Consider the following 27,506-nt stretch of genomic DNA (forward strand, 5'->3'; position numbering starts at 1 on the left):
TGCAGAAGGGCATAGGATGGAGGATTGTGTAGTTATCTGGATACATTTGTGTGTGTCAACTGTAGGGATGCACATGTGGTTGGGGATCGGAAGTGTCCAGTGAGAGAGAGGCAGGTTGAGGTGGCTAGAGTCAGAGTAGTGCAGAAGGTAAGGCCTCCCGAGTGGCACAGTGGTCTAAGGCACTGCATTGCAGTGTTGCGGTGTTGCTACACCCTGGGGTTTGATCCCAGACGTGACCGGGAGTCCCATAGGGCGGCGCACAATTGGCCCAGCGTCATCCGGGTTAGGGGAGGGTTTGGCTGAGGGTGCTTTACTTCGCTGATCGCGCTCTAGAGGCACTTTGTGGCTGGCCTGGAGCCTGCAAGCTGACTCCGTCGTCAGTTGAACAGTGTTTTCTCCGACACATTGGTGCAGCTAGCTTTCGAGTTAAGCGAGCAGGTGTTACGAAGCAGCGCAGCTTGGCGGGTCATGTTTAGGAAGACGCAGGACTTGACCTTTCCCGCCTCTCCCGTACATGTCGGGGAACTGCAGCGATGAGACAAGATCGCAATTGGATATCACAAAATTGTGGAGAAAAAAGGGGTAAAGAGAAGAAAAAAAAGAGTTGTGCAGAAGGTGTCATATGCTGAGGCAGTGAAGAAAGTAGAGGAGGATGGGTCAAGGGTGAGGGATTCTGAGAGGATCCGTGTGAATAGTACATCTGTGCTTGCAACAGAAGGATAAGCCAATGAGTAATATACAGTGCATTCGGAAAGTATTCAGACCTCTTGACTTTTCCACATTTTGTTATGTTACAGGCTTAAAATTGATTAAATAAAAACAAATCCTCTTCAATCTACACACAATACCCCGGAATGACGAAGTGTAACAGGTTTTTAGACATTTTTGCAAATGTATAAAAAATATACATAGGTATTCAGACCCTTTGCTATGAGACTCAAAATTGATCCTGTTTCCATTGATCATCCTTGAGATGTTTCTACAACTTGATTGCCCCTTACACTTCACTGTTGTGATACCTGTGGTAAATTCAATTAATTGGACACGATTTGTTAAGGCACACACCTGTCTATATAAGTTCCCACAGTTGACAGTGTATGTCAGAGCAAAAACCAAGCCATGAGGTCTGTAGAGCTCCGAGACAGGATTGTGTTGAGACACAGATCTAGGGAAGGTTGAAGGTCCCCCAAAAACCGTCATTCTAAAATGGAAGAAGTTTGGAATCACCAAGACTCTTCCTAGAGCTGGCTGCCTAGCCAAACTGAGAAATCGGGGAAGAAGGGCCTTGGTCAGGGAGGTGACCAAGAACCCGATGGTCACTCTGACAGAGCTCCAGAGTTCCTCTGTGGAGATGGAAGAACCTTCCAGAAGGACAACCATCTCTGCAGGACTCCACCAATCAGGCCTTTATGGTAGAGTGGCCAGACGGAAGCCACTCCTCAGTGAAAGGCACATGACAGCCCACTTGGAGTTGGCCAAAAGGCACCGAAAGGACTCTCAGACCATGAGAAACAAGATTCTCTGGTCTGATGAAACCAAGATTTAACTCTTTGGCCTGAATGCCAAACGTAACATCTGAAGGAAACCTGGCACCATCCCTAGGATGAAGCATGGTGGTTGAAGCATCATGCTTTGGGGATATTTTTCAGAGGCAGGGACTGGGAGACTAGTCAGGATCAAGGGAAAGATGAACAGAGCAAAGTTCAGAGGGAGGAGGAGGAAACCTCAGACTTGGGCAAAGGTTCACCTTCCAACAGGACAACAACTCTAAGCACACAGCCAAGACAATGCAGAAGTGGCTTCAGGACAAGCCTCTGAATGTACTTTTTTTAACATGTATTTTAGAGGCTAAATCAGCTTTAATATTGCAGATAGATTGTAGCTCCCATCAATGTAATTGTCTGGAGCACTTCCAATCCCCCATATATTTTTTTGCTAATATATACACACTATATAGTACCAGTCAAAAGTTTCTACACACCTACTAATTCAAGTTCTTTAGTTTTACTATTTTCTACATTGTAGAATAATAGTGAAGACATAAACACTATGAATTAACATGTATGAAATCTTGAAGTAACCAAAAAAGTGTTAAACAATTATTGTTTCCAGTACTTGCTTCATTTATCTCTCATGTATCGTCCATGTAAAAAAACCTGTCTGATTAGAATGAATAATGTCCGACAATAAAAAACTATTTATTCAAATTTAGAATAAGGCTGTAACGTAACAAAATGTGGAAAAAGTCAAGGGGTCTGAATACCTTCCGAATGCACTATATGCTTCAGTAAGGTTGGCTTCTTAGCATCAGTGGTGGAAAAAGTACCCAATTGTCATACTAAAGTATAGATCCCTTAATTGAAAGTTACTCAAGTAAAAGTCACCCAGTAAAATACTACTTGAGTAAAAGTCTAAAAGTATTTGGTTCTAAATATACTTCACTATCAAAAGTAAATGTAATTGCTAAAATATACTTAAGTATCAAAAGTAAAAGTATAAATCATTCTAAATTCCTTATATTAAGCAAAGCAGTCGTGCGGAATGCCCACTCGGTCTGAACGGAAGAAACACAAAAACACCATCATGATACAGTCATCCTGAGTATCTCTAGGGCAGAGGAAAGCACCTCCACCACTGCACTCCATCTGAGCATCACCAACACCAGGGAAGGCAACTTTGCTGTTGATGAGACTATCACCAACACTGGGGACGAGAGGCAGGCCAACACATCTTCAGAAGCCTCTCCGGTTTCATCATCTCTGGATTCCTGCATTGAGTTCCTCCTGCCAGAGGTTAATCAAATCAAATCAAATTTTATTTGTCACATACACATGGTTAGCAGATGTTAATGCGAGTGTAGCGAAATGCTTGTGCTTCTAGTTCCGACAATGCAGTAATAACAAGTAATCTAACTAACAATTCCAAAACTACTGTCTTGTACACAGTGTAAGGGGATAAAGAATATGTACATAAGGATATATGAATGAGTGATGGTACAGAGCAGCATAGGCAAGATACAGTAGATGGTATCGAGTACAGTATGTACAAATGAGATGAGTATGTAAACAAAGTGGCATAGTTTAAAGTGGCTAGTGATACATGTATTACATAAGGATACAGTCGATGATATAGAGTACAGTATATACGTATGCATATGAGATGAATAATGTAGGGTAAGTAACATTATATAAGGTAGCATTGTTTAAAGTGGCTAGTGATATATTTACATAATTTCCCATCAATTCCCATTATTAAAGTGGCTGGAGTTGAGTCAGCGTCAGTGTGTTGGCAGCAGCCACTCAGTGTTAGTGGTGGCTGTTTAACAGTCTGATGGCCTTGAGATAGAAGCTGTTTTTCAGTCTCTCGGTCCCAGCTTTGATGCACCTGTACTGACCTCGCCTTCTGGATGATAGCGGGGTGAACAGGCAGTGGCTCGGGTGGTTGATGTCCTTGATGATCTTTATGGCCTTCCTGTGACATCGGGTGGTGTAGGTGTCCTGGAGGGCAGGTAGTTTGCCCCCGGTGATGCGTTGTGCAGACCTCACTACCCTCTGGAGAGCCTTACGGTTGAGGGCGGTGCAGTTGCCATACCAGGCGGTGATACAGCCCGCCAGGATGCTCTCGATTGTGCATCTGTAGAAGTTTGTGAGTGCTTTTGGTGACAAGCCGAATTTCTTCAGCCTCCTGAGGTTGAAGAGGCGCTGCTACGCCTTCTTCACGATGTTGTCTGTGTGAGTGGACCAATTCAGTTTGTCTGTGATGTGTATGCCGAGGAACTTAAAACTTGCTACCCTCTCCACTACTGTTCCATCGATGTGGATAGGGGGGTGTTCCCTCTGCTGTTTCCTGAAGTCCACAATCATCTCCTTAGTTTTGTTGACGTTGAGTGTGAGGTTATTTTCCTGACACCACACTCCGAGGGCCCTCACCTCCTCCCTGTAGGCCGTCTCGTCGTTGTTGGTAATCAAGCCTACCACTGTTGTGTCGTCCGCAAACTTGATGATTGAGTTGGAGGCGTGCGTGGCCACGCAGTCGTGGGTGAACAGGGAGTACAGGAGAGGGCTCAGAACGCACCCTTGTGGGGCCCCAGTGTTGAGGATCAGCGGGGAGGAGATGTTGTTGCCTACCCTCACCACCTGGGGGCGGCCCGTCAGGAAGTCCAGTACCCAGTTGCACAGGGCGGGGTCGAGACCCAGGGTCTCGAGCTTGATGACGAGCTTGGAGGGTACTATGGTGTTGAATGCCGAGCTGTAGTCGAACAGCATTCTCACATAGGTATTCCTCTTGTCCAGATGGGTTAGGGCAGTGTGCAGTGTGGTTGAGATTGCATTGTCTGTGGACCTATTTGGGCGGTAAGCAAATTGGAGTGGGTCTAGGGTGTCAGGTAGGGTGGAGGTGATATGGTCCTTGACTAGTCTCTCAAAGCACTTCATGATGACGGATGTGAGTGCTACGGGGCGGTAGTCATTTAGCTCAGTTACCTTAGCTTTCTTGGGAACAGGAACAATGGTGGCCTTCTTGAAGCATGTGGGAACAGCAGACTGGTATAGGGATTGATTGAATATGTCCGTAAACACACCGGCCAGCTGGTCTGCGCATGCTCTGAGGGCGCGGCTGGGGATGCCGTCTGGGCCTGCAGCCTTGCGAGGGTTAACACGTTTAAATGTCTTACTCACCCCGGCTGCAGTGAAGGAGAGACCGCATGTTTTCGTTGCAGGCCGTGTCAGTGGCACTGTATTGTCCTCAAAGCGGGCAAAAAAGTTATTTAGTCTGCCTGGGAGCAAGACATCCTGGTCCGTGACTGGGCTGGATTTCTTCCTGTAGTCCGTGATTGACTGTAGACCCTGCCACATGCCTCTTGTGTCTGAGCCGTTGAATTGAGATTCTACTTTGTCTCTGTACTGGCGCTTAGCTTGTTTGATAGCCTTGCGGAGGGAATAGCTGCACTGTTTGTATTCGGTCATGTTACCAGACACTTTGCCCTGATTAAAAGCAGTGGATCGCGCTTTCAGTTTCACACGAATGCTGCCATCAATCCACGGTTTCTGGTTAGGGAATGTTTTAATCGTTGCTATGGGAACGACATCTTCAACGCATGTTCTAATGAACTCGCACACCGAATCAGCGTATTCGTCAATGTTGTTATCTGACGCAATACGAAACATGTCCCAGTCCACGTGGTGGAAGCAGTCTTGGAGTGTGGAGTCGGCTTGGTCGGACCAGCGTTGGACAGACCTCAGCGTGGGAGCCTCTTGTTTTAGTTTCTGTCTGTAGGCAGGGATCAACAAAATGGAGTCGTGGTCAGCTTTTCCGAAAGGGGGGCGGGGCAGGGCCTTATATGCATCGCGGAAGTTAGAGTAACAATGATCCAAGGTCTTTCCACCCCTGGTTGCGCAATCGATATGCTGATAAAATTTAGGGAGTCTTGTTTTCAGATTAGCCTTGTTAAAATCCCCAGCTACAATGAATGCAGCCTCCGGATAAATCGTTTCCAGTTTGCAGAGTTAAATAAAGTTCGTTCAGAGCCATCGATGTGTCTGCTTGGGGGGGATATATACGGCTGTGATTATAATCGAAGAGAATTCTCTTGGTAGATAATGCGGTCTACATTTGATTGTGAGGAATTCTAAATCAGGTGAACAGAAGGATTTGAGTTCCTGTATGTTTCTTTCATCACACCATGTCACGTTGGCCATGAGGCATACGCCCCCGCCCCTCTTCTTACCAGAAAGATGTTTGTTTCTGTCAGCGCGATGTGTGGAGAAACCCGTTGGCTGCACCGCTTCGGATAGAGTCTCTCCAGTGAGCCATGTTTCAGTGAAGCAAAGGACGTTACAGTCTCTGATGTCCCTCTGGAATGCTACCCTTGCTCGGATTTCATCAACCTTGTTGTCAAGACACTGGACATTGGCAAAAAGAATGCTAGGGAGTGGTGCCCGGTGTGCCCGTCTCCGGAGTCTGACCAGAAGACCGCCTCGTTTCCCTCTCTTTCGGAGTCGTTTTTTTGGGTCGCTGCATAGGATCCACTCCGTTGTCCTGTTTGTAAGGCAGAACACAGGATCCGCTTCGCGAAAAACATATTCTTGGTCGTACTGATGGTGAGTTGACGCTGATCTTATATTCAGTAGTTCTTCTCGACTGTATGTAATGAAACCTAAGATGACCTGGGGTACTAATGTAAGAAATAACACGTAAAAAAACAAAAAACTGCATAGTTTCCTAGAAACGCGAAGCGAGGCGGCCATCTCTGTCGGCGCCGGAACTTAATATCTCAGCCAACGATGTGGTAGCCAGTGATGGGGCCCCAGTTGTTCCGAGTCAGAACATTCTGAAGATAACCATTAGGAAGATCATAGTCTAAATTCCCTGTCCACACGTCCTTAACCCTATTTGACCAGGCACTGGCAGGATAACCAAAGGTTACAGTAAGCAGTTTCCTTGAGGATGACAATGTGTTCTGGACGCCATCATCACCGCTGTTGATATGAACCTGTTTGTATGTTGCCCTATCCAGGTCCTTCTGCTGTGGTGGAAGAAGAGACAGTGACAGACAGAGAGACACGCAGTAAACAACAACAACAGACAGAACCACTGTGGTTTACATCAGCCACATTTATATTTACAAGCATACATACATTTTTTGGGGGTTCATTCTTCATGTTTAGTAAGCTAAACATCTAAATCTTCAGTCCGTCCACGTCTCAGAAAGGCATGTTTGAAAGCATTGTAAGAAATACTGGTATGGAAACATTTTGAGAATTCCAAATGTATTGACTACATCACTTCTTTATTGCTCTGTACATATAAAACAATACAACTATGAACATGTGTCAAATAAAAACAAACAATACTTACTTACTTCTGTTTCTGAGGAGCATCATGCTGTAACAGTGTCATACATAAAACCCAGTGTTTAGTGGGCTGCAGTCAGAACAGGAAGTAGGAAGAGGTAGACAGGAAGAAGCAGGGAATTGTGGGGGGGGGGGGGGGGGTTGGCAAACGTAAGCACGCTAACAGCTATTATTCTGATAAACAAACTGATTAAAAGGTTAAGAAAATAAAGTTATTTTTACCAGTTAGGGGCTGGACACCATTACAAACATGCTCTTTCTTTAGTCAAGCTCTGAATTATTATTCGACAAAAAGAGCTGTGCTTCAGATGGGTTCAAACTGGGAAATATGTGGCGTCATCAGTGAGGCATATCAGCCATATGTCTGCAGCCGTATGACAGTTTAACACACGGTGCATCCCAATCAATAAATGGTGTCTGCTGGTGACACCATAGAAATGAGTAGGGATCTTTATAGATGGCATATTGTCTTAGCAAATTAATATTGATCATCTCAAATGTACATCCTAAAGTGTAAAAAACAAAAGAAAGCAACAAGAAAAAAGATTGAAACGAAACCTTGAACGGGTTCATTGTGAAGGCATTCAGCCGGTCTCTCTCTGCCACAGACAGAGGAAGACAGAGCCATGACATCAGGCTCCAAATAAATACCCTCTAGAAATATGAGCAACATCCAATCCTCGTCTGTCCGTTACCCTATTATTTCATAGGGTGAAGGGGGTAAGGGGGAGCTTTTCCAGTTTGACAAAAATCAGCGCACATCTAAAATAAAACCCTATTCCCCATACAGTGCACTACTTGTGGCCAGAGCCAAGGCAGTGTATTTATGGGGAATAGGGTATGATTTGAGATGCCGCCCCGCTCCCGCTTCATACAGCAATAGCCGGTTGCGAATCCTCCTCCACCTCCACCTCGCTCCCCTCCACCTGGATCTCAGAGTTCACCTGTCCCTCTGCTGACACCTGCAGCACCCGGATCTCAACACCCGCTTCCTTCAGTCTCTCTATGTCCTCCTCACACATCTCGGTCACCTCCCCATCTACCAACATGGCTGTTTCCACCAATGCTACCACACCTACGGGCTCCACGGTAACATGCTCCACGCTTATCCCGTCCTCTAGTAGAAGGGTCTCCCTCTTGCCTCCCTTCCCCTCCCTGGCCACTTCCTCTTGCGTTGCCGCGGCGGCAATGACCAGTTCCTGGGTTATCAGCTTGTCGTCTGTGACGCCGTGCAGGTCGCGGAGATGTCGGCGAAGGTCGTCGGGCTGGGTGAACCAGAGGTCACACATGGTGCAATGGTTAGGCTTTTCTCCCGTGTGTGTCGTCAGGTGGTCTTTAAACAGCTCCCAGCTGTTGAACACACTGCTGCACACCTGGGGGGGGGGGGGAGAGAGGTCATTTTACAATCCAGCATATGCCCTACTCAGGGATGTGATGGGTGATTTTGACTCCTTATAAATCAGGAAAAAACAAAAGAGCGTTCTCTGCACCTGACATTCGTAGAGTTTCTTGCGTCCCTTCTTGGCCCCGGCGCCGTTCTGACAGGCAGCCATGTGACATTTCAATGTGCTGTTCCTGGCAAAGCGCTCATGGCAGTCTGGACAAGCAAACGGTTTCTCACCTACACACACAAGGGATAAACTACTTGTTTCACCCACTGCATAACTCAGGAGATCCTATTAAGGTGGTCTGATTTATATTCACCTCACAAGAACAGGTCACTCACTCATCAATGCACAATCAAAGATCACACTCAGAGAGAAGAAAGGTGTTGTTGATGTGCAATGAAGTGCTGTTGATGCTATGTTTTAGTCTGCCTAGAAACTACAAATGCACATCAGCTATACAAAACACTAGGAACACCTTCAACAGAACAGCCTCAATTTGGTCAGAGCATGGACTCTACAAAGTCCATGCCAGGGATGCTGGCCCATGTTGACTCCAATGCTTCCCACAGTTGTGTCAAGTTGCCTGGATGTCCTTTGGGTGGTGGACCATTCTTGATACACACGGAAGACTGTTGAGTGTGAGAAACACAGCAGTGTTGCAGTTCTTGACACAAACCAGTGTGCCTGGCACCTACTACCATAAGCCGCTCAGACACACATATTTTGTCTTGCCTATTCACCCTCTAAAATGGCACACATCCACAATCCATGTCTCAAGGTTTAAACATCCTTCTTTAACCCCTTTACTCCCCTTAATCTACACTGATTGAAGTGGATTTAACAGGTGACATTAATAAGGAATCATAGCTTTCACCTGGATATCTATCTGGTCAGTCTATCATGGAAAGAGCAGGTGTTCCTAATGTTTTGTACACTCAGTGTATAGTTAACCCAGGCACTTCTACAAATATGAACCCCTGAATTAATCCTTCTTGGTATGATAACTCTTACCAGTGTGCTTTCGTAAGTGCTCCTTGAAGTGTCCAAAGTGGTCAAACTGCTTGTCACAGTACTCGCACACGTGTGTCTTCTTCTTCTGGGACTGGCTGCGCGACAGCTCCTCCGCCTCATAATGTAACGTGTTCAGGTGCTGTTTAAGCGCCCCTTCCCGCGTGTACGCCTTCCCGCAGTGGCAACACGCATGAGGCTTGTCCAGCGCAGCCATGTGGGCGCGCATGTGCTGTTTAAGGTGATAGTAGAGGCGGAAGCTGCGGTCACATTTGTTGCAGCGGAACATCTTGTCCAGCTGAGAGATCTGGACCTCGACCATCTCCAGACTCTCGAGAGTCTTGGGAGGTGTCACCGTCTCCTCCTGATACACCACCTGGATCACACACACACACACCAACCATGATGTATAGATGCATTGAGATGAAAGGATGATTTGTTTTGAGAAAGATTGGAAACGTCAACAAAACATATTCTTATATATATATATATATATATATAATTGTTTTTTTGTTTTGAATCAAGGTTGGTCACGGTCCTTCCAATTGTGTGGTTGTAACATGTGCAACAGAGAAACAGAGTGCTTTGTTTACCTCCTTCAGTCCTTCCTTCTTCAGGACGTGCAGCGTTAGCCCCCCCTGCTGGTACTTGCTGGTAATGTCAGCAAGCAGAGCCAGGGCAGAGTCATCCGAGACTGCCTGGGTGTTCCGAGCAGCATCCACCACCTCCTCCAGCCCCGTCTCCTCCACCTCAATGGTACCCTCCCCGATCTCCACCTCAATCTCCACCTGCAAGGACAGACTTGGGTCAGCACAGCAATACATATCAGGAGGAAAGGACGGATGATGAAGAGGATCATTTGGGACACTTTTTTGCACTTTATGCGATTTTATGTTATAACAACTACAAACATAATGTGCCATTGTAGATCTCCAACCTGCTCCCCCTCCACTGAGGGAAGAATCTCAGATATCTTCCTCTTCTTGGCCTTGCTATTCCCTGCCACCAGAGTCTGGGATAGCTGGAAGAGGGTGCCATCATCCATCCTATGGAGAAAGAGAGAAAGAGTTATATTAATTCAAAGTACTTTACATTCCAACAGATACCATTAAACAAGACTAGAACCCAACACCACACAAAAAGGGGGCTAGCCTACAGAAAGTGTTCACACCCCTTGACCTTTTCCACTTAGTTGTGTTAGAGCCTGAATGTAAAATGTTTCATTTTTGTTTATTGAATGTTTAAAACATATAATATACTTGCAGTCAAGCCACTCAACAACTACATCACATTAGTAATCTAACAGACTCCCATCCAGAATGACACACAGAAGCAACCAGGGTCAACACCCTGGTCAAGGGCACGTCGACAGATCTACCACAAGGTCAAAAAACGGGGACCAGAAACAGCGATCCATCAACCAACAACCCAAGCTCCCAACCACCAGCCCTCCAAGATCCCTCCCCACAGTTCCCCAAGAGCAGCCCCTCAACCATCTGAGACCACCCCCCCCCCCCAGTAAAAAAAAATACAATAATAAATAATAAAAAATAAAAAATCCCATTCCCCACCCCCCCCCCCCAACAAAATCTTTTTTTAAAGAGAAAGACAAAGCAAAGCAGAGAACAACAACGCAAAAAACAACAAAGACATCAAGGACAACAAAAATCATGACCGCAAGGCCAACTGAATATGTTTGAGTGCATACATGGCACTATTTACCTGCGTGTGTCCGTGTATGTGCACATTTGAATGCGAGTGTGAGTATATGCACGTGTACAAACACCTGCACGGCATCAGCCTCAGGCAAACCCGGCATTAGCTGTAAAAACACTGTCTCTCAGTGTCATTCAAGCAAACTTTTTGTTTTATACTTTTATCTTTGACCATCATTCTATACCCCGCACAACAACTCCACTCCCACTTGTCTCCAATTCCACATCCCAACCCTCAGCCCCTCCCACCTATCTCTGCTGAACACCCTCTTTGGATTTCTACACACCACATATTTTTCAACTATGCTGTGATGTTTAACATAGATTGAATTTCTATCTAATTGAATCCACAGACTGCGAGTTGAAGATAAATACTTTTACTAAGAGTATTAGTATATTATTAATTGACTGACCCGGTCTCTCCAGATCTCCCAACATTACTAAACTCAGCAAAAAAATAGAAACGTCCTCTCACTGTCAACTGCGTTTATTTTCAGCAAACGTAACATGTGTAAATATTTGTATGAACATAACAAGATTCGACAACTGAGACATAAACTGTTCAAGTTCCACAGACATGTGACTAACAGAAATGGAATAATGTGTCTCTGAACAAAGGGGGGGGGGGGGGGGGGGGGGGGGGGGGATTGAGATCCGGGCTCAATGGGATTGAGATCCGGGCTCTTCGCTGGCCATGGCAGAACACTGACATTCCTGTCTTGCAGGAAATCATCCACAGAATGAGCAGTATGGCTGGTGGCATCGTCATGCTGGAGGGTAATGTCAGGATGAGCCTGCAGGAAGGGTACCACATGAGGGAGGAGGATTTATGCCCTGTATCTCAGTGTTGAGATTGCCTGCAATGACAACAAGCACAGTCCGATGATGCTGTGACACACCGCCCCAGACCATGACGGACCCTCCACCTCCAAATCGATCCTGCTCCAGAGTACAGGCCTCTGTGTAATACTCATTCCTTCGACGATAAACGCAAATCCGACCATCACCCCTGGTGAGACAAAACCACGACTCGTCAGTGAAGAGTGCTTTTTGACAGTCCTGTCTGGTCCAGCGACGGTGGGTTTGTGCCCATAGGCGACATGGTTGCTGGTGATGTCTGGTGAGGACCTGCCTTACACCAGGCCTACAAGCCCTCAGTCCAGCCTCTCTCAGCCTATTGCAGACAGTCTGAGCACTGATGGAGGGATTGTGCTTTCCTGGTGTAACTCGGACAGTTGTTGTTGCCATTCTGTACCTGTCCCGCAGGTGTGATGTTCGGATGTACCGATCCTGTGCAGGAGTTGTTACACGTGGTCTGCCACTGCGAGGACAATCAGCTGTCCATTCTGTAGCGCTGTCTTAGGCGTCTCACAGTACAGACATGGCAATTTATTGTCCTGGCCACATCTGCAGTCCTCATGCCTCCTTGCAGCATGCCTAAGGCACGTTCACACAGATGAGCAGGGACCCTGGGCATCTTTCTTTTAGTGTTTTTCAGAGTCAGTAGAAAGGCCTCTTTAGTGTCCTAAGTTTTCATAACTGTGACCTTAATTGCCTACCCTCTGTAAGCTGTTAGTGTCTTAACGACCGTTCCACAGGTGCATGTTCATTATTTGTTTATGGGCCATTGAACAAGCATGGGAAACAGTGTTTAAACCCTTTACAATGAAGATCTGTGAAGTTATTTGGATTTTTACAAATTATCTTTGAAAGACTGGGTCCTGAAAAAAGTAAGTTTATTTCTTTTACTAAGTCTATTTCTAGGGTAAATTTTAGATCAATGTTCTGCATTTTCAGCCATGCCTGAACCAGAAAACAGGCTACCTGAGGGCAATACCAAAATAAATGGTCTATTGATTCTGTATCCTCTAAAAAAATCTGCAGAGCTTCGATGATTGAATGCCACATTATTTATTTAACATTTTGTTGGTGGCAAGAATTCTAAATAATATTTTTAGCTGAAAAGCACAAAGTCTTGAGGCTTGCGTCATTATTTTATATATATATATCTATCACCTGATACACCCTGTACCATGGAATCGGTACATCATAAATCTCTTCCCAACTATTTTGCAATCTGTATGGCACAGCTGTCAACATCCTTGGTCCTCAAATGAAACTGGTATATTTTCCTATTTATGCTATTTGTATTCCTCTGTCAGTTGATCCTTTATATTGGGCAGACAGACCAGCTCCCTACCTCCTTCCGCTGCCAACTGCCTCATCCATTTTTGGGGTAATGCTGTAATCAATTGGTTGTAATCTTGGATTGAGCAGACCGTCCCATAAAATTCTGATAACTCCATGAAAGACATAACTCTACCATATCAATTTACAAACAAAATACCCTTTTCAAACATCTTTTCCATAAATACAGGTATTTTATCAACCAGCACATTTGAGTTCAGCCATAATATTTATTGCATTCAAAATGTATTAAAATTGAGATTATGTGTAGGCTAGTGACACAATACCCTATAAAGTGTAATTGTGTTTTTAGACATTTTCACAGATTGTATAAAAAAAATGTTTTTTTAAATGAAAAGCTGAAATGTCTTGAGTCAATAAGTATTGAATCCCTTTGTTAGGGCAGGTCTAAATAAGTTCAGGAGTAAAACATGTGCTTAACAAGTCACTTAATAAATTGCATGACTACCTCATCTTTGTGCATCACACAATTATCTGTAAAGTCCCTCAGTTGAGCAGTGAATTTCAAACACAGACTGAACCACAAAGACCAGAGAGGATTTCCAATGCCTCACAAAGAAGGGCACCTATTGGTAGACGGGTAAAATACATAAATATATAAAGGAAACATTGAATATCCGTTTGAGCATGTTGAAGAAGTTATTCATTACACTTTGGATTGTGTATCAATACACCCAGTCACTACAAAGATACAGGCATCCTTCCTAACTCAGTTAGGTGAGTGGCCTAGTTACAGTTTTGACTTAAATCAGCTTGAAAATCTATGGCAAGACTTGAAAATGGCTGTCTAGCAATGACAGACGCTGCTCGGAGCACCTAGACAACTAACTTGACAGCTTGAAAAATGTAAAAAAAGATATTGTACAATCCAGGTGTGCAAAGCTCTTAGAAACTTACCCAGAAACACTCACAGCTGGAATCACTGCCAAACGGGATTCTAACACGTACTGACTCAGGGGCGTGAATACTTTCTGTATTTCATTTTCAATTACATTTGCTAACATTTTTATAAACATGTTTTCACTTTATCATTATGGTGTATATTGTGTGGATGGGTGAGAGAAAACAATCTAATCCATTTTGAATTCTCTATCACAGTGGTTCCCAAACTTTTTATAGTCCCGTACCTCTTCAAACATTCAACCTCCAGCTGCGTACCTCCTCTAGCACCAGGGTCAGAGCACTCTCAAATGTTGTTTTTTGCCATCATTGTAAGCGTGCCACGCACACACACTATAAGATACATTTATTAAACATAAGAATGAGTTTGTCACAACCCGGTTCGTGGGAAGGGACAAAGAGCTCTTATAGGACCAAATAATAATCAATAATTTTGCTCTATATTTAACCATCTTACATATAAAACCTTATTTGTTCATCGCAAATTGTGAATAACTCACCACAGGTTAATGAGAAGGGTGTGTTTGAAAGGATGCACATAACTCTGCAATGTTGGGTTGTATTGGAGAGAGTGTCTTAAATCGTTTTCCATACACAGTCTGTTGCTTGTATTTAGTTTTCATGCTATTGAGGGCCGAGAATCCACTCTCACATAGGTGCGTGGTTGCAAAGGGCATCAGTGTCTTAACAGTGTGATTTGCCAAGGCAGGATACTCTGCGCACAGCCCAATCCAGAAATCTGACAGTGGCTTCAGATTAAATTACATTTTCACAGAACCACTTGTTGCAATTTCAATGAGGCTCTCTTGTTCAGATATCGGTAAGTGGACTGGAGGCAGGGCATGAAAGGGATAACGAATCCAGTTGTTTGTGTCCATCCGTTTCGGGAAAGTACCTGCATAATTGCGCACCCAGCTCAGGTGCTTCACTATATCACATTTGACATTGTCCGTAAACTTGAGTTAATTTGCACACAAAAAAAATTCATACAACGATGAAAAGACCTGTGTGTTGTTCTTGTTAATGCAGACAGAGAAGAGCTCCAACCTTTTAATCATAGCCTCAATTCTGTCCTGCACATTGAATATAGTTGTGGAGAGTCCCTGTAATCCTAGATTCAGATCATTCAGGTGAGGAAAAAAAATCTCCCAGATAGGCCAGTCGTGTGAGAAACTCGTCATCATGCAAGACAAGTGAAAATTATGGTCAGTAAAGAAAACTTTAAGCTCGTCTCTCAATTAAAAAAAAAACTGCTTGCACTCGCGTTACAATTCCACTATGTCTCCCTGTCATGGATTTTGCACCATCAGTACAGATACCAACATATCTTGACCACCAAAGTCAATTTGATGTCACAAAGTGTTAGGATATTATGATTAATATGACTGAACAAATCATTTTAAATGGAACTGTAACTAAGTAAACTTATACTCTGTTTTATTATATCTGATTAACTATATGGGTTGTGGACTGTGAAAACAGATAAGGTCGTTAGCCTATGGTTGACCCTACAGAAACTTAGCTCTGGGGTTTTTAGATAAGGCAGTGAGTGCATTCCTAGGTTTTCTGTTAATTAAAACTGTCAGTTCAGTGGTGATCGATAATGTTGAGGGGTCAAAAGTTATCTGGGAGTGTGTTAGTAAGTTAGAATGAACTTTTCACCTTACTTTGTCCCGGTCGAGAGGAGGGGATTCTGTTAAAGCAATGAAATGACGTCATGATCTGTATATAAACTGCTGCACGTGATTAAGTGGGAGCGCGCTCCGAGAATAAATTATATTACCTATTATTGAAAGACTGGTCTGCGTCTATTTTATGCAAACAAGAAATCTTAGAAATTCTCATAAAATAGATTAAGGGCTTTCAATTGATGAAAGCACATTGGCATAATTAAATTACAGTAACACAAAGCTGTCCAGTACTTTAAAGAATTCTCTCCTGTTGTCCTGGTTGCCAGAAGAGGATGTCTTCCTTAATTGATCCCCCATAAATGTAACGGACATACAGTATACCAGGAGCTGTGCCAGGCCCACCACGTCTGTTGACTCATCCAGCTGTAACGCATAGAATTCACGGGCTTCTATGCAAAGCAGTAATTGTTTCAAAACATATCCTGCCATGTCACTGATGCGTCGTGAAACAGTGTTGTTTGATGAAGGCATTGTCTGTTCCCCCAGCATTGTCCCAGTCATAGCCGTGGTAGCAGGAAGAATTCAAGTCCTCCACAATAGTATAGGGCTTGCCTGTCCTAGCCACTAGGTAGCCCACCATAAAAGACTCTTCTATCCCCTGCTTATTAATGGTATCTGTTGCTTTTATACATGTCTTACTACTCAAAAGTCGTCTTAATTCTCACTCAAAAAAACTCTTATTTTTCAAATTGGCATGTTATGTTTCTAAATGTCCGTGCAAGAGTGAAGGTTTCATTGAGTTGTGAGACAGTACTTTTGCACAAATAACACACTGTGGCTGAGGAAAGGCACTACTCCCAATATAAGTGAACCCCAAATCAATGTAGTTCTCATCATATTTGGCCTCTTCGATGATCCAATGACCCATGCTGTTGTTTGGTGCTTTCCTGGGTAAGGGGTCAGTAGCTCTTCAGCTGTATCAGATTCACAACTATCAGTGTCCATGTTAGCTGGGCTAACAACAAATGTAGAATTACTGATGCTAGCATTGGATGTGCTCGTTGAAGGAGAACAACTTCTGTTGTCGACAGGTGCAGGTGTAGTTCTGCTGGGAGTAGCAGGTCTACCAGTAGAGCTGGTACGCGTCTCTGGTATGTGTGACTTTTTTTAACCATTTTTGCATCTTCGAGTAAACGGAATGAGCAGCAGCTACGTTTGGCTACATATGGACCGTTAGCGGAATTCTCGCAGAAGAGTAACGGTTAATGTGATTGGATGTTACATTTTTTTTTTTACCCCTTTTTCTCCCCAATTTCGTGGTATCCAATTGTTTAGTAGCTACTATCTTGTCTCATCGCTACAACTCCTGTACGGGCTCGGGAGAGACAAAGGTTGAAAGTCATGCGTCCTCCGATACACAACCCAACCAAGCCGCACTGCTTCTTAACACAGTGCCATCCAACCCGGAAGCCAGCCGCACCAATGTGTCGGAGGAAACACGTGCACCTGGCAACCTTGGTTAGCGCGCACTGCGCCCGGCCCGCCACAGGAGTCGCTGGTGCGCGATGAGACAAGGATTTCCCTACCGGCCAAACCCTCCCTAACCCGGACGACGCTAGGCCAATTGTGTGTCGCCCCACGGACTTCCCGGTCGCGGCCGGTTACGACAGAGTCTGGGCGCGAACCCAGAGTCTCTGGTGGCACAGCTGGCTGGATGTTAATTATTTGACTAGGCTACCTGTATTTGACATTGTGTTGTTAATTCGTTGAACACTAGCTGGTTTAATTGTATTTTTGGCAGTGAAACGAGGCTAATCAGGCGAGAAAAAAATCTCACCCAAATGTTGGAAAATATAAATGGACTGTTTGAAAATGTTTTTTTAATATTTTTAAAGTAAATAAATAATATATATATATATATTTCTTTCACTTTTTATGGCTGCAGGGGCAGTATTGAGTAGCTTGGATGAAAAGGTGCCCATTGTAAACGGCCAGCTCCTCAGTCTCAGTTGCTAATATATGCATATTATTATTAGTATTGGATAGAAAACACTCTGACGTTTCTAAAACTGTTTGAATTATGTCTGTGAGTATAACAGAACTCATATTGCAGGCAAAAACCTGAGAAATTCTACTTCCTGTTTGGATTTTTTCTGGGGGTGGCAGATTTTCAACCAAGCTCTCATTGAAATTACAGCGAGATATGGATGAGTTCACTTCCTACGCCTTCCACTAGATGTCAACAGTCAATAGAACTTTGTCTGATGACTAATGTGAAGGGGGGGGGGGGTCGAATGACACAGGAAATAGTCACCACTGGCACGAGTTGACCATGCTTTCACCATGCGCGTTCATAGGGGAAGGACCTGCGTTCCACCGGTCATCTGAAGTCATTCTAATTCTCCGGTTGGAATGTTATTCAAGATATATGAACAACATTCTAAAGATTGATTCAGTACATCGTTTGACATGTTTCTACTGACTGCTACGGAACTTTTGGATATTTCGTCACGTTATAGTGGACGCGCTTTGTGACTTTGGAATTGTTTACCAAACGCGCTAACCAAAGTAGCTAATTGGACATAAATAACGGACATTTTCAAACAAATCAAGCATTTATTGTGGACCTGGGATTCCTAGGACTGCATTCTGATGAAGTTTATCAAAGGAAACATTTATCATGTATTTTCTGGTTTCTATTGACTCCAACAGGGCGGCTAATTTGGCTTCTGTTCTGAGCGCCGTCTCAGATTATTGCATGGGTGGCTTTTTCCCTAAACCTTTTTTGAAAGGAGAGGTATATCTATAATTCCATGTGTATAACTTGTATTATCATCATCTACATTTATGATGAGTATTTCTGTTGAAACGATGTGGCTGTGCAAAATCACTTGATGTTTTTGGAACTAGTGAATCTAATACGCCAATGTAAACTCAGATTTTTGATATAAATATATACTTTATCAAACAAAACATGCATGTATTGTGTAACATGAAGTTCTATGAGTGTCATCTGATGAAGATAATTCAAGGTTAGTGATTAATTGTATCTCTATTTCTGCTTTTTGTGAATGCTATATTTTGCTGGAAAATGGCTGTGCTTATTGTGGTTTGGTGGAGACCTAACATAATCGTTTGTAGTGCTTTTGCTGAAAAGCATATTTGAAATTGGACACTTTGGTGGGATTAACAACAAGATTACCTTTAAAATGATAAAAGACACATGTTTTAGGAATTGTAATTATGAGATTTCTGTGGTTCGAATTTGGCGCCCTCTATTTTCACTGGTAGTTGTCATATCGATCCCGTTAAAACCAGTTATGCATTAGGGGGCGCTATTTAATTTTTGGATGAAAAACGTTCCCGTTTTAAACAAGATATTTTGTCACGAAAAGATGCTCGACTATGCACATAATTGACAGCTTTGGAAAGAAAACACTCTGATGTTTCCAAATCTGTGAGTGCCACAGAACTGATACTACAGGCGAAACCAAGATGAAATTTCAAACAGGAAATGCCCCAGATTTTGAATGCGCTTTGTTCCAATGTCTCCTTATATGGCTGTGGATGCGCAAGGAATGAGCCTACACTTTCTGTCGTTTCCCCAAGGTGTCTGCAGCATTGTGACGTATTTGTAGGCATATCATTGGAAGATTGACCATAAGAGACTACATTTACCAGGTGTCCGCTTGGTGTCCCCCGTCGAAATTATTGCGTAATCTCCAGCTGCATGCGTTTTTCCATGTGGTTCAGAGGAGAAACCAAACTTCCACGAATGATATATCATCGAATAGATATGTGAAAAACACCTTGAGGATTGATTCTAAACAACGTTTGCCATGTTTCTGTCGATATTATGGAGTTAATTTGGAAAAAAGTTTGGCGTTATAATGACTGAATTTTCAGGGTTTTTTCTTAGCCAAACGTGATGAACAAAACGGAGCGATTTCTCCTACACAAATAATATTTTTGGAAAAACTGAACATTTGCTATCTAACTGAGAGTCTCCTCATTGAAAACATCTGAAGTTCTTCAAAGGTAAATGATTTTATTTGAATGCTTTTCTTGTTTTTGTGAAAATGTTGCATGCTGAATGCTAGGCTTAATGCTATGCTAGGCTATCAATACTCTTACACAAATGCTTGTTTAGCTATGGTTCAAAAGCATATTTTGAAAATCTGAGATGACAGTGTTGTTAACAAAAGGCTACGCTTGAGAGCCAATATATTTATTTCATTTCATTTGCGATTTTCATGAATAGTTAACGTTGCGTTATGCTAATGAGCTTGAGGCTATAATTACGATCCCGGATACGGGATTGCTCGTCGCTAGAGGTTAACGTAAATCAAATTTTTATTTGGAGTACCCCCGACGGCATTGCGCGTACCCCTGGAAATTCCAGTTTGGGAATACCTGCTCTAACACAACAAAATGTGAAGTAAGTCAAGGGGTATGAATACTTTCTGAAGGCACAGTAAGTAGTAAGGGACTATATTAGTAGTAAGGGGGTCCAGATGTTATAATGGCCGTCCAACCTGTTGTTGAGGGCCTTGATGGCCTCCTGCATCTGGAGGTACTCTGCTGCCTTCCACACGTCGTTGACCTCCTCTGGCCCACTGACAGCCAGCGTAGCTGTGTACGTAAATTCCATCAGCTGGCGGAAAGCTGAGTTACTCACTCCTGCACAACACAGGGGATTGATGGGTACATTGGGTTATTGTGTGATAGTCTTATAGTTATTGTCAGAAGTGGATGTAGGCCTTGTTTTGTTTCTCAGGGTCTATAGCACTGTCGTTTATTTTCTTGATTGATGACAGACATACGTCAGTGGATGCATCAGTGGTTCAGCAGTACATACCTTCAATCTCCACTAGCGGCTCCTGTGTGAAGTCCTGGAAGAACTTGTGGAAGAACTGACTGCACGCTGCTAACACTGCCTTATGGGCCCTGAACTGGTGTCCTACAGACCAGAGGTAAGATGAACGCATGAACGGTACAGCACATAATAGAATACTTCATACAATGTGGGCATTTTTCCTTAACACAAGCCTTTTACTATTAACCTACACGGCTGAAACAAGGCTGTTTTTGAATTGACAAAATATATAATTAACTTTTAGTTGACAAGCTAAAGCTGCACCTTCACTTTCTGCAATTCAACAAACATCACTGAGGATGAGCTTACCGTCTACTATGAGAGTGATGTCTGTGAACTGGTCCAGCTGTCTCTGTTCATTCAGTTTGTCCAGCATGACTTTATAATGGTCTGGGAACTGACTACCACACCCCTCACCCTTATCTGCCATGGCTCAGCCCCTCACCTGCACACAAGGAAGAAATCCATGCAGAGATGGCACACAGTTCACATCACCAGTAATGACAGACTATATAGTCTCAGTGTACAATTACAAGTTAAACATGAACAACATGCTCACAGCATATTGATGCACAGACAGTAATGTGATTTTAACATAGATTTAAATACAATGTTATCATTGGGCATTCTGCAGCTTTCATGAATATTTATAGTACCAGTGAAAAGTTTGGACACCTACTCATTCCAGGGTTTTTCCTTCATTTTTTACAATGTAGAATAATAGTTAAGATATCAGAACTATGAAATAACACATATGGAATCATGTAGTAACCAAAAGAAGTGTTAAATCAAAATATGAGATTTTTCAAAGTAGCCACCCTTCGCCTTGATGACAGCTTTGCACTCTTGGCATTCTCTCAATCAGCTTCATGAGGTAGTCACCTGGAATACATTTTAATTAATAGGTGTGCTTTGTTAAAAGTTCATTTGTGGAATTTCTTTCCTTCTTAATACATTTGAGCCAATCAGTTGGTTTGTGACAAGGTAGGGGTGGTATACAGAATATAGCCTTACTTGGTAAAATAGCAAGTCCATATTAGGGCAAGAACAGCTCAAATAAGCAAAGAGAAACAACATTCCATATTTTACTTTGGAAAGTTTCTTCAAGTGCAGTTGCAAAAACAATCCAGCGCTATGATGAAACTGGCTCTCAGGAGGACCGCCACGGGAATGAAAGACCCAGAGTTAGCTCTGCTGCAGAGGATAAGTTCATTAGAGTTACCAGCCTCAGAAATTGCAGCCCAAATAAATGCTTCCCAGAGTTCAAGTAACAGACATCTCAACATCAACTGTTCAGAGGAGACTGTGTGAATCAGGCCTTCATGGCCGAATTGCTGCAAAGAAACCACTACTATAGGACACCATTAGACTGGTGGAAATCTGTCCAAATGCAAGATTTTTGGTTTCAACCGCCATGTCTCTGTGAGATGCAGAGTGGGTGAACGGATGATCTCCGCATTTGTAGTTCCCATTGTGAAGCATGGAGGAGGAGGTGCGATATTGCTTTGCTGGTGACACTGTCTGATCTATTTAGAATTCAAGGCACACTTAACCAGCATGGCTACCACAGCATTCTGCAGTGATATGCCATCCCATCTGGTTTGCGCTTAGTGGGACTATCATTTGTTTTTCAACAGCACAATGACCCAACACACCGCCAGGCTGTGTAAGGGCTATTTTACCAAGAAGGAGAGTGATGGAGTGCTGCATCAGATGACCTGACCTCCACAATCACCTGACCTCAACCCAACTGAGATGGTTTGGGATGAGTTGGACTGCAGAGTGAAGGAAAAGCAGCCAACAAGTGCTCAGCATATGTGGTAGCTCCTTCAAGACTGTTGGAAAAGCATTCCAGCTGAAGCTGGTTGAGAGAATTTTCTCTAAATATGTTTTTATTTTTAATTTTTAATCCCAGCTCCCGTCCCTGCAGGAGGCCTTTTGCCTTTTGGTAGGCCGTCATTGTAAGTAAGAATTTGTTCTTAACTGCCTAGTAAAATAAATAAAAATTTAAAAAAGAATGCCAAGACTGTGCAAAGCTGTCATCAAGGCTAAGGGTGGCTACTTAGAATAATCTCAAATGTATTTTGATTTGTTTAATAATTTTTGGGATACTACATGATTCCATATGTATTATTTCATAGTTTTGATGTCTTCACTATTATTTTACAATGTAGAATATAGTAAAATAAGGAAAAATCCTTGAATAAGTAGGTGTCCAAACTTTTGACTGGTACTGTATATTTTCATCTTTATCTGCTAATTTGGGCAATATGTGGGAAATATGGCATGTTTGTGTTCGCAACAAATTGGACCGACAGTATTTCAGATTTTTCTTCATGAAATATGATAACGTTCGAGGCAAAAAATCGCGTCAACCTCATGTGTTATCCAATAGAATGTTACCGATGCAAAGAGAAGACGTCGAATTCAGCCAATCATGCGTTTGACAGCAGTGTGATTGGCATCAAGTTGACCAATTGAAAATAGCAGACAATGCTAACGGTAGCTAGCAAGCTTAGCTGCAGCAGAAGGCCTCGGGCTATAATTGAGGGCCGTAAAATCAAACTTAACGATATATTTAATCAGAATGTTTACCTAATAACACCAACGCTAACTACATAATGGGTTATAAGAAGCAGCGAACAATCTAGTTAACGTTAGCCAACAAGTTACAGAAGCTAATCCTTTCAAATAGGCCCGTAAAGGCTCTCCCCATTTCGAGTTTGACCATCGCCAGTACGTCATCAAATCGCGCATTAAAATACACTTTTTCCTGAGACATTTCCTAATTTAGACAATATTTGCCTGAAATATTTCACATCATACATCTGAAAACATACCTCAAGTTACGTTCTGCCGCTTTATTAAGTTGTTTTTGCGTATAGCTCTTTCCCGACACTTGCAGCGTTGCTCTTCTCTCGTTCGTCTAAAAAGGGCGGTCGCTCAGTCGGGCCTCAGATTCCCAGCAGTCACTGCAAACTCCAGAAGACGCCGAGGAGCGTTGCTAGGCAATAGATGGTTGTCTCGCGTTCGGTTTATCGAAACCCTGGCCCCTTGGTTCGGTTCTCGGGTCCAGTTCCATTTCGGTACTCAGCCCCTTCCCCCTTTTTTTGATATAGACAATTTATTTAATTCTTCATATTCAACACTAAACAACCATACAGTACACCAAAATATACAGAAACACACCAAAATACAATGGAGAGAATGTTTTGTTTTGTTAGTTTTTTCTGCTAATAGGTGACAGGCTATTTCATGGCCATGATATTATTTTTTGTGCTTTTAATGAACAACAACAATCTTTCCCATATCTTTTGTGAGTCTGTCTGTATTATTTTCTCCAGTCTGTGCTAACATTATTTCATGTGATGTTGTTTTAATCAACATATTCACCCATTCCATAAAACATTGGATTATTAAAGATTTTCCAATACCTGAGAACCAGTCTTAATTAACACTGACACAATACCAAAGCATAATATTTTAAATTATGTTTGGTTACATTGCGTTCACATGCTAATCAGAACTAGGAAACTGACATTTTCCACTTGTTAACTGCTTATAAACGTGCTGCGTACAACCAGTTAACAAGTCAGGTATTTTCAAGTTTCCTAGTTCCGACGAGAACACGGCATAAACCCCTCTCTTTTCCAACCTGTCACTTACCACAGGGTTCCCCAAACTCGGTCCTGTGGCCTCCCCTGGTTGCACGTTTTGGTTTTTTCCATAGCGCTATACAGCTGATTGAAATAATAAAAGCTTGATGATGAGTTGGTTATTTGAGTCAGCTGTGTAGTGCTAGGGCGAAACCCAAAACGTGCACCCAGGGGGGGTGTTTGGGAAACTTAACAGATAATGGGCTTGTTTGTGTGGTAAGGCTGAAGCAGATGAAAGTCATGGGGTTCAATTCCCTACTCAACAAATTGGATGCAGTCTATCACAGTGCAATCCGTTTTGTCACCAAAGCCCCATATACTACCCACCATTGCGACCTGTACGCTCTCGTTCGCTGGCCCTCGCTTCATACTCCTCGCCAAACCCACTGGCTCCATGTCATCTAAAAGACCCTGCTAGGTAAAGTCCCCCCTTATCTCAGCTCGCTGGTCACCATAGCATCACCCACCTGTAGCACGCGCTCCAGCAGGTATATCTCTCTGGTCACCCCCAAAACCAATTCTTTCTTTGGTCGCCTCTCCTTCCAGTTCTCTGCTGCCAATGACTGGAACGAACTACAAACATCTCTGAAACTGGAAACACTTATCTCCCTCACTAGCTTTAAGCACCAGCTGTCAGAGCAGCTCACAGATTACTGCACCTGTACATAGCCCACCTATAATTTAGCCCAAACAACTACCTCTTTCCCTACTGTATTTATTTTATTTTATTATTTATGTTGCACCTTTGCACCCCATTATTTTTATTTCTACTTTGCACTTTCTTCCACTGCAAATCTACCATTCCAGTGTTTTACTTGCTATATTGTATTTACTTTGCCACCATGGCCTTTTTTTTTGCCTTTACCTCCCTTATCTCACCTCATTTGCTCACATCGTATATAGACTTGTTTATACTGTATTATTGACTGTATGTTTGTTTTACTCCATGTGTAACTCTGTGTCGTTGTATGTGTCGAACTGCTTTGCTTTATCTTGGCCAGGTCGCAATTGTAAATGAGAACTTGTTCTCAACTTGCCTACCTGGTTAAATAAAGGTGAAATAAAAAATAAATAAATAAAAAGTAGAGGAGTGAAGTTGGGGGAGGTGCATCTGCTACAGCTGAAAGTCAGACACTGATGTGGTTTTCCAACAGCAATAAGGCTCAGTGCAACATGGCAGTGTTGCCATGGTTTGTAAAAGTTTTGCTTTACACACTCCAACCAACCCCCATATCTCACACTCATATATTAATATATGTGTGTATATTCCGTGTACTACATTGTACTATCAATTGGGATGAGAAAGCCTCAAATATCACATTTATTTGTGTAATGACCGATGCTGAGTCGAGAAGCAGGTACGGGGAGTCAACATTTAATTAGGCACAGACACGGAACAAGACAGGAACAGCGCCAGCCACCAGCATACAAAGACAGACGACAATCAATGCAGCAGCGGGGAACAGAGATGGGGAACTGACAAATATAGGGGAGGTAATAAACAGGTGATTGAGTCCAGGTGAGTCCAATAATACGCTTGCGCGTGACGGGGGAAGGCAGGTGTGAGTAATGATGGTTACAGGAGTGCGCAATGCTGGGGAGGCTGGTGCCCTTGAGTGCCAGAGAGGAAGAGCGGGAGCAGGTGTGACAGTATACCCCCTTCTAGGGTCGCCACCTGGCATCCCACCTGGGCGAGCCTGACGGGCCGGCCGAGGCACGGGCGCTGGACAAGCCGGCTGGGCGTGAATTCCAGCCCGATGATCTGGCGGAGGCGTAGCAGGAGTGCGTAATGCTGAGGAGCCTGGTGCCCTCAAGCGCCAGAGGGGAAGAGCGGGAGCAGGCGTGACAATTTGTACATATCCACTGTATACTATGAATTGTGGAAAAGTTGCATCACAGATAGAACCAGTGGTGACCCGTCATTCAGGGCAGGTGGGGCAGAGCCTGTTTTGAGCCCCACCTGTTTTGCATGTTATTTAGACATTAATATGTGTCACATATCAATTTGCAAACAATGCAATAAAATATATATCATTGAGTTAATAAAGCCTCATACAAGCATGGTCTCTTTTTTTCTTTCTTGTGTAAGGAAGCTCCAACATGCAGGTGTTTCAGCCTAGCTCAGTTCTTTCTGTGGTGGTGGGGCAGCCAGGGGAAAATACAAAGAGTAGGAGTTGGTAATGTTCTCAAGTTGTGCCGTGATTGGCTCAGTGTTCTGTCACTCATGAGGACACTACTCACCGCAAAATCTACAGGAGAGCTCGGAAATTCAAGCCCCTTGGGTGCTGCCATAGAGATACATTAGAAGTGCCCATCCAAAAAGGCTCAAGGTCATTGGCCACAGATAAAATTACGTCAAATCACGTTATATCTACCATAGCTTTGATTGGACTGATCATGTCAACATCATACTTCCACAATCTTAGCTAGCAAGCAAGACAAGTAGTCATCCTCATGACTCATGTTGACAATCTACAGGCAAATCCTTTTCAATCCTTGTCGTATGAAGATAAATGTTAGATAAAACGTATCGGTGCTCATCGGCCATTGGACATAAACATTACACAACAAGTTAGAAAACGCAAATTCAACAATGAGTGGTTTGGAAGGAATCAGTGGCTAACTGCAAGCATTGCAAAACAATCACTAGCCTGTAATTCCGTGGAGAGGGTGTGTGGTCACAGTCTGGGTTTAACGGTCTCTTTTCCAAGCTTAAAAGTATAAACATTCAACACCATGTGCCAGAAAAGCTTGCATGCATTGGCCATGCTGTCAATCTATCATGACTTCTGCCGAGTTCAAAACAACTGGAAACTCGTAACTGCTCTGAATGGGAAAATAAGTTTTGAACGGTCAACCAACTCGGAATTCCAAGTCGGAAACTCGGGCCTCTTTCTAGAGCTCCGACCTGAAGATCACTGACGTCGTGATTCAACTTAGTTTTTTCCGAGTTCCCAGTTGTCTCGAAAGCACTATAAATCCAGAGAATGCCCGACTTTGATGACAAAATGTTCCCAAAAGGACTGCCTCGCCACCTTCCTGTTCAAGTGAGCATAGAACAACAAGGTGAGTCCAAAAATGTATTTTATGCTGCTGCATAAATTATGTAATATTTAAAAAATTGATTTCACCTTTATTTAACCAGGTAGGCTAGTTGAGAACAAGTTCTCATTTGCAACTGCGACCTGGCCAAGATAAAGCAAAGCAGTTCGACACATACAACAACACATAGTTACACATGGAATAAACAAGCATACAATCAATAATAGAGTA

The 27,506-nt window shown here is 43.2% G+C and overlaps 1 protein-coding gene across 1 annotated transcript; it reads right to left on the minus strand.

Annotated features, from left to right (window-relative positions):
- Positions 1 to 6,594: 6,594 nt before the first annotated feature.
- LOC139389647 (zinc finger protein 131-like) lies at positions 6,595 to 23,526 on the minus strand. The gene is made up of 9 exons (XM_071136514.1): positions 23,418 to 23,526; positions 20,887 to 21,022; positions 20,560 to 20,661; positions 20,237 to 20,381; positions 10,185 to 10,293; positions 9,841 to 10,035; positions 9,251 to 9,623; positions 8,342 to 8,472; positions 6,595 to 8,224 (listed from the first exon to the last, which is right to left on the minus strand). Exons 2-9 carry the CDS (start codon positions 21,005 to 21,007, stop codon positions 7,721 to 7,723), a joined length of 1,680 nt encoding a protein of 559 aa, XP_070992615.1. The 5' UTR covers positions 21,008 to 21,022; positions 23,418 to 23,526; the 3' UTR covers positions 6,595 to 7,720.
- Positions 23,527 to 27,506: the final 3,980 nt, after the last annotated feature.

Source organism: Oncorhynchus clarkii, chromosome 30 (genome assembly GCF_045791955.1).
Source record: "Oncorhynchus clarkii lewisi isolate Uvic-CL-2024 chromosome 30, UVic_Ocla_1.0, whole genome shotgun sequence".
Lineage (NCBI taxonomy): Eukaryota > Metazoa > Chordata > Actinopteri > Salmoniformes > Salmonidae > Oncorhynchus > Oncorhynchus clarkii.

What these genes read in the sequence shown, in the direction of transcription:
- LOC139389647 (XM_071136514.1), bottom strand. Translation starts at nt 21,007, where the DNA reads ATGGCAGATAAGGGTGAGGGGTGTGGTAGTCAGTTCCCAGACCATTAT. An exon ending in CATCACTCTCATAGTAGACG is followed by an intron (nt 20,662 to 20,886) that starts GTAAGCTCATCC and finishes TCTGGTCTGTAG; the next exon opens with GACACCAGTTCAGGGCCCAT. An exon ending in AGAAGGAAGGACTGAAGGAG is followed by an intron (nt 9,624 to 9,840) that starts GTAAACAAAGCA and finishes TGTGTGATCCAG; the next exon opens with GTGGTGTATCAGGAGGAGAC.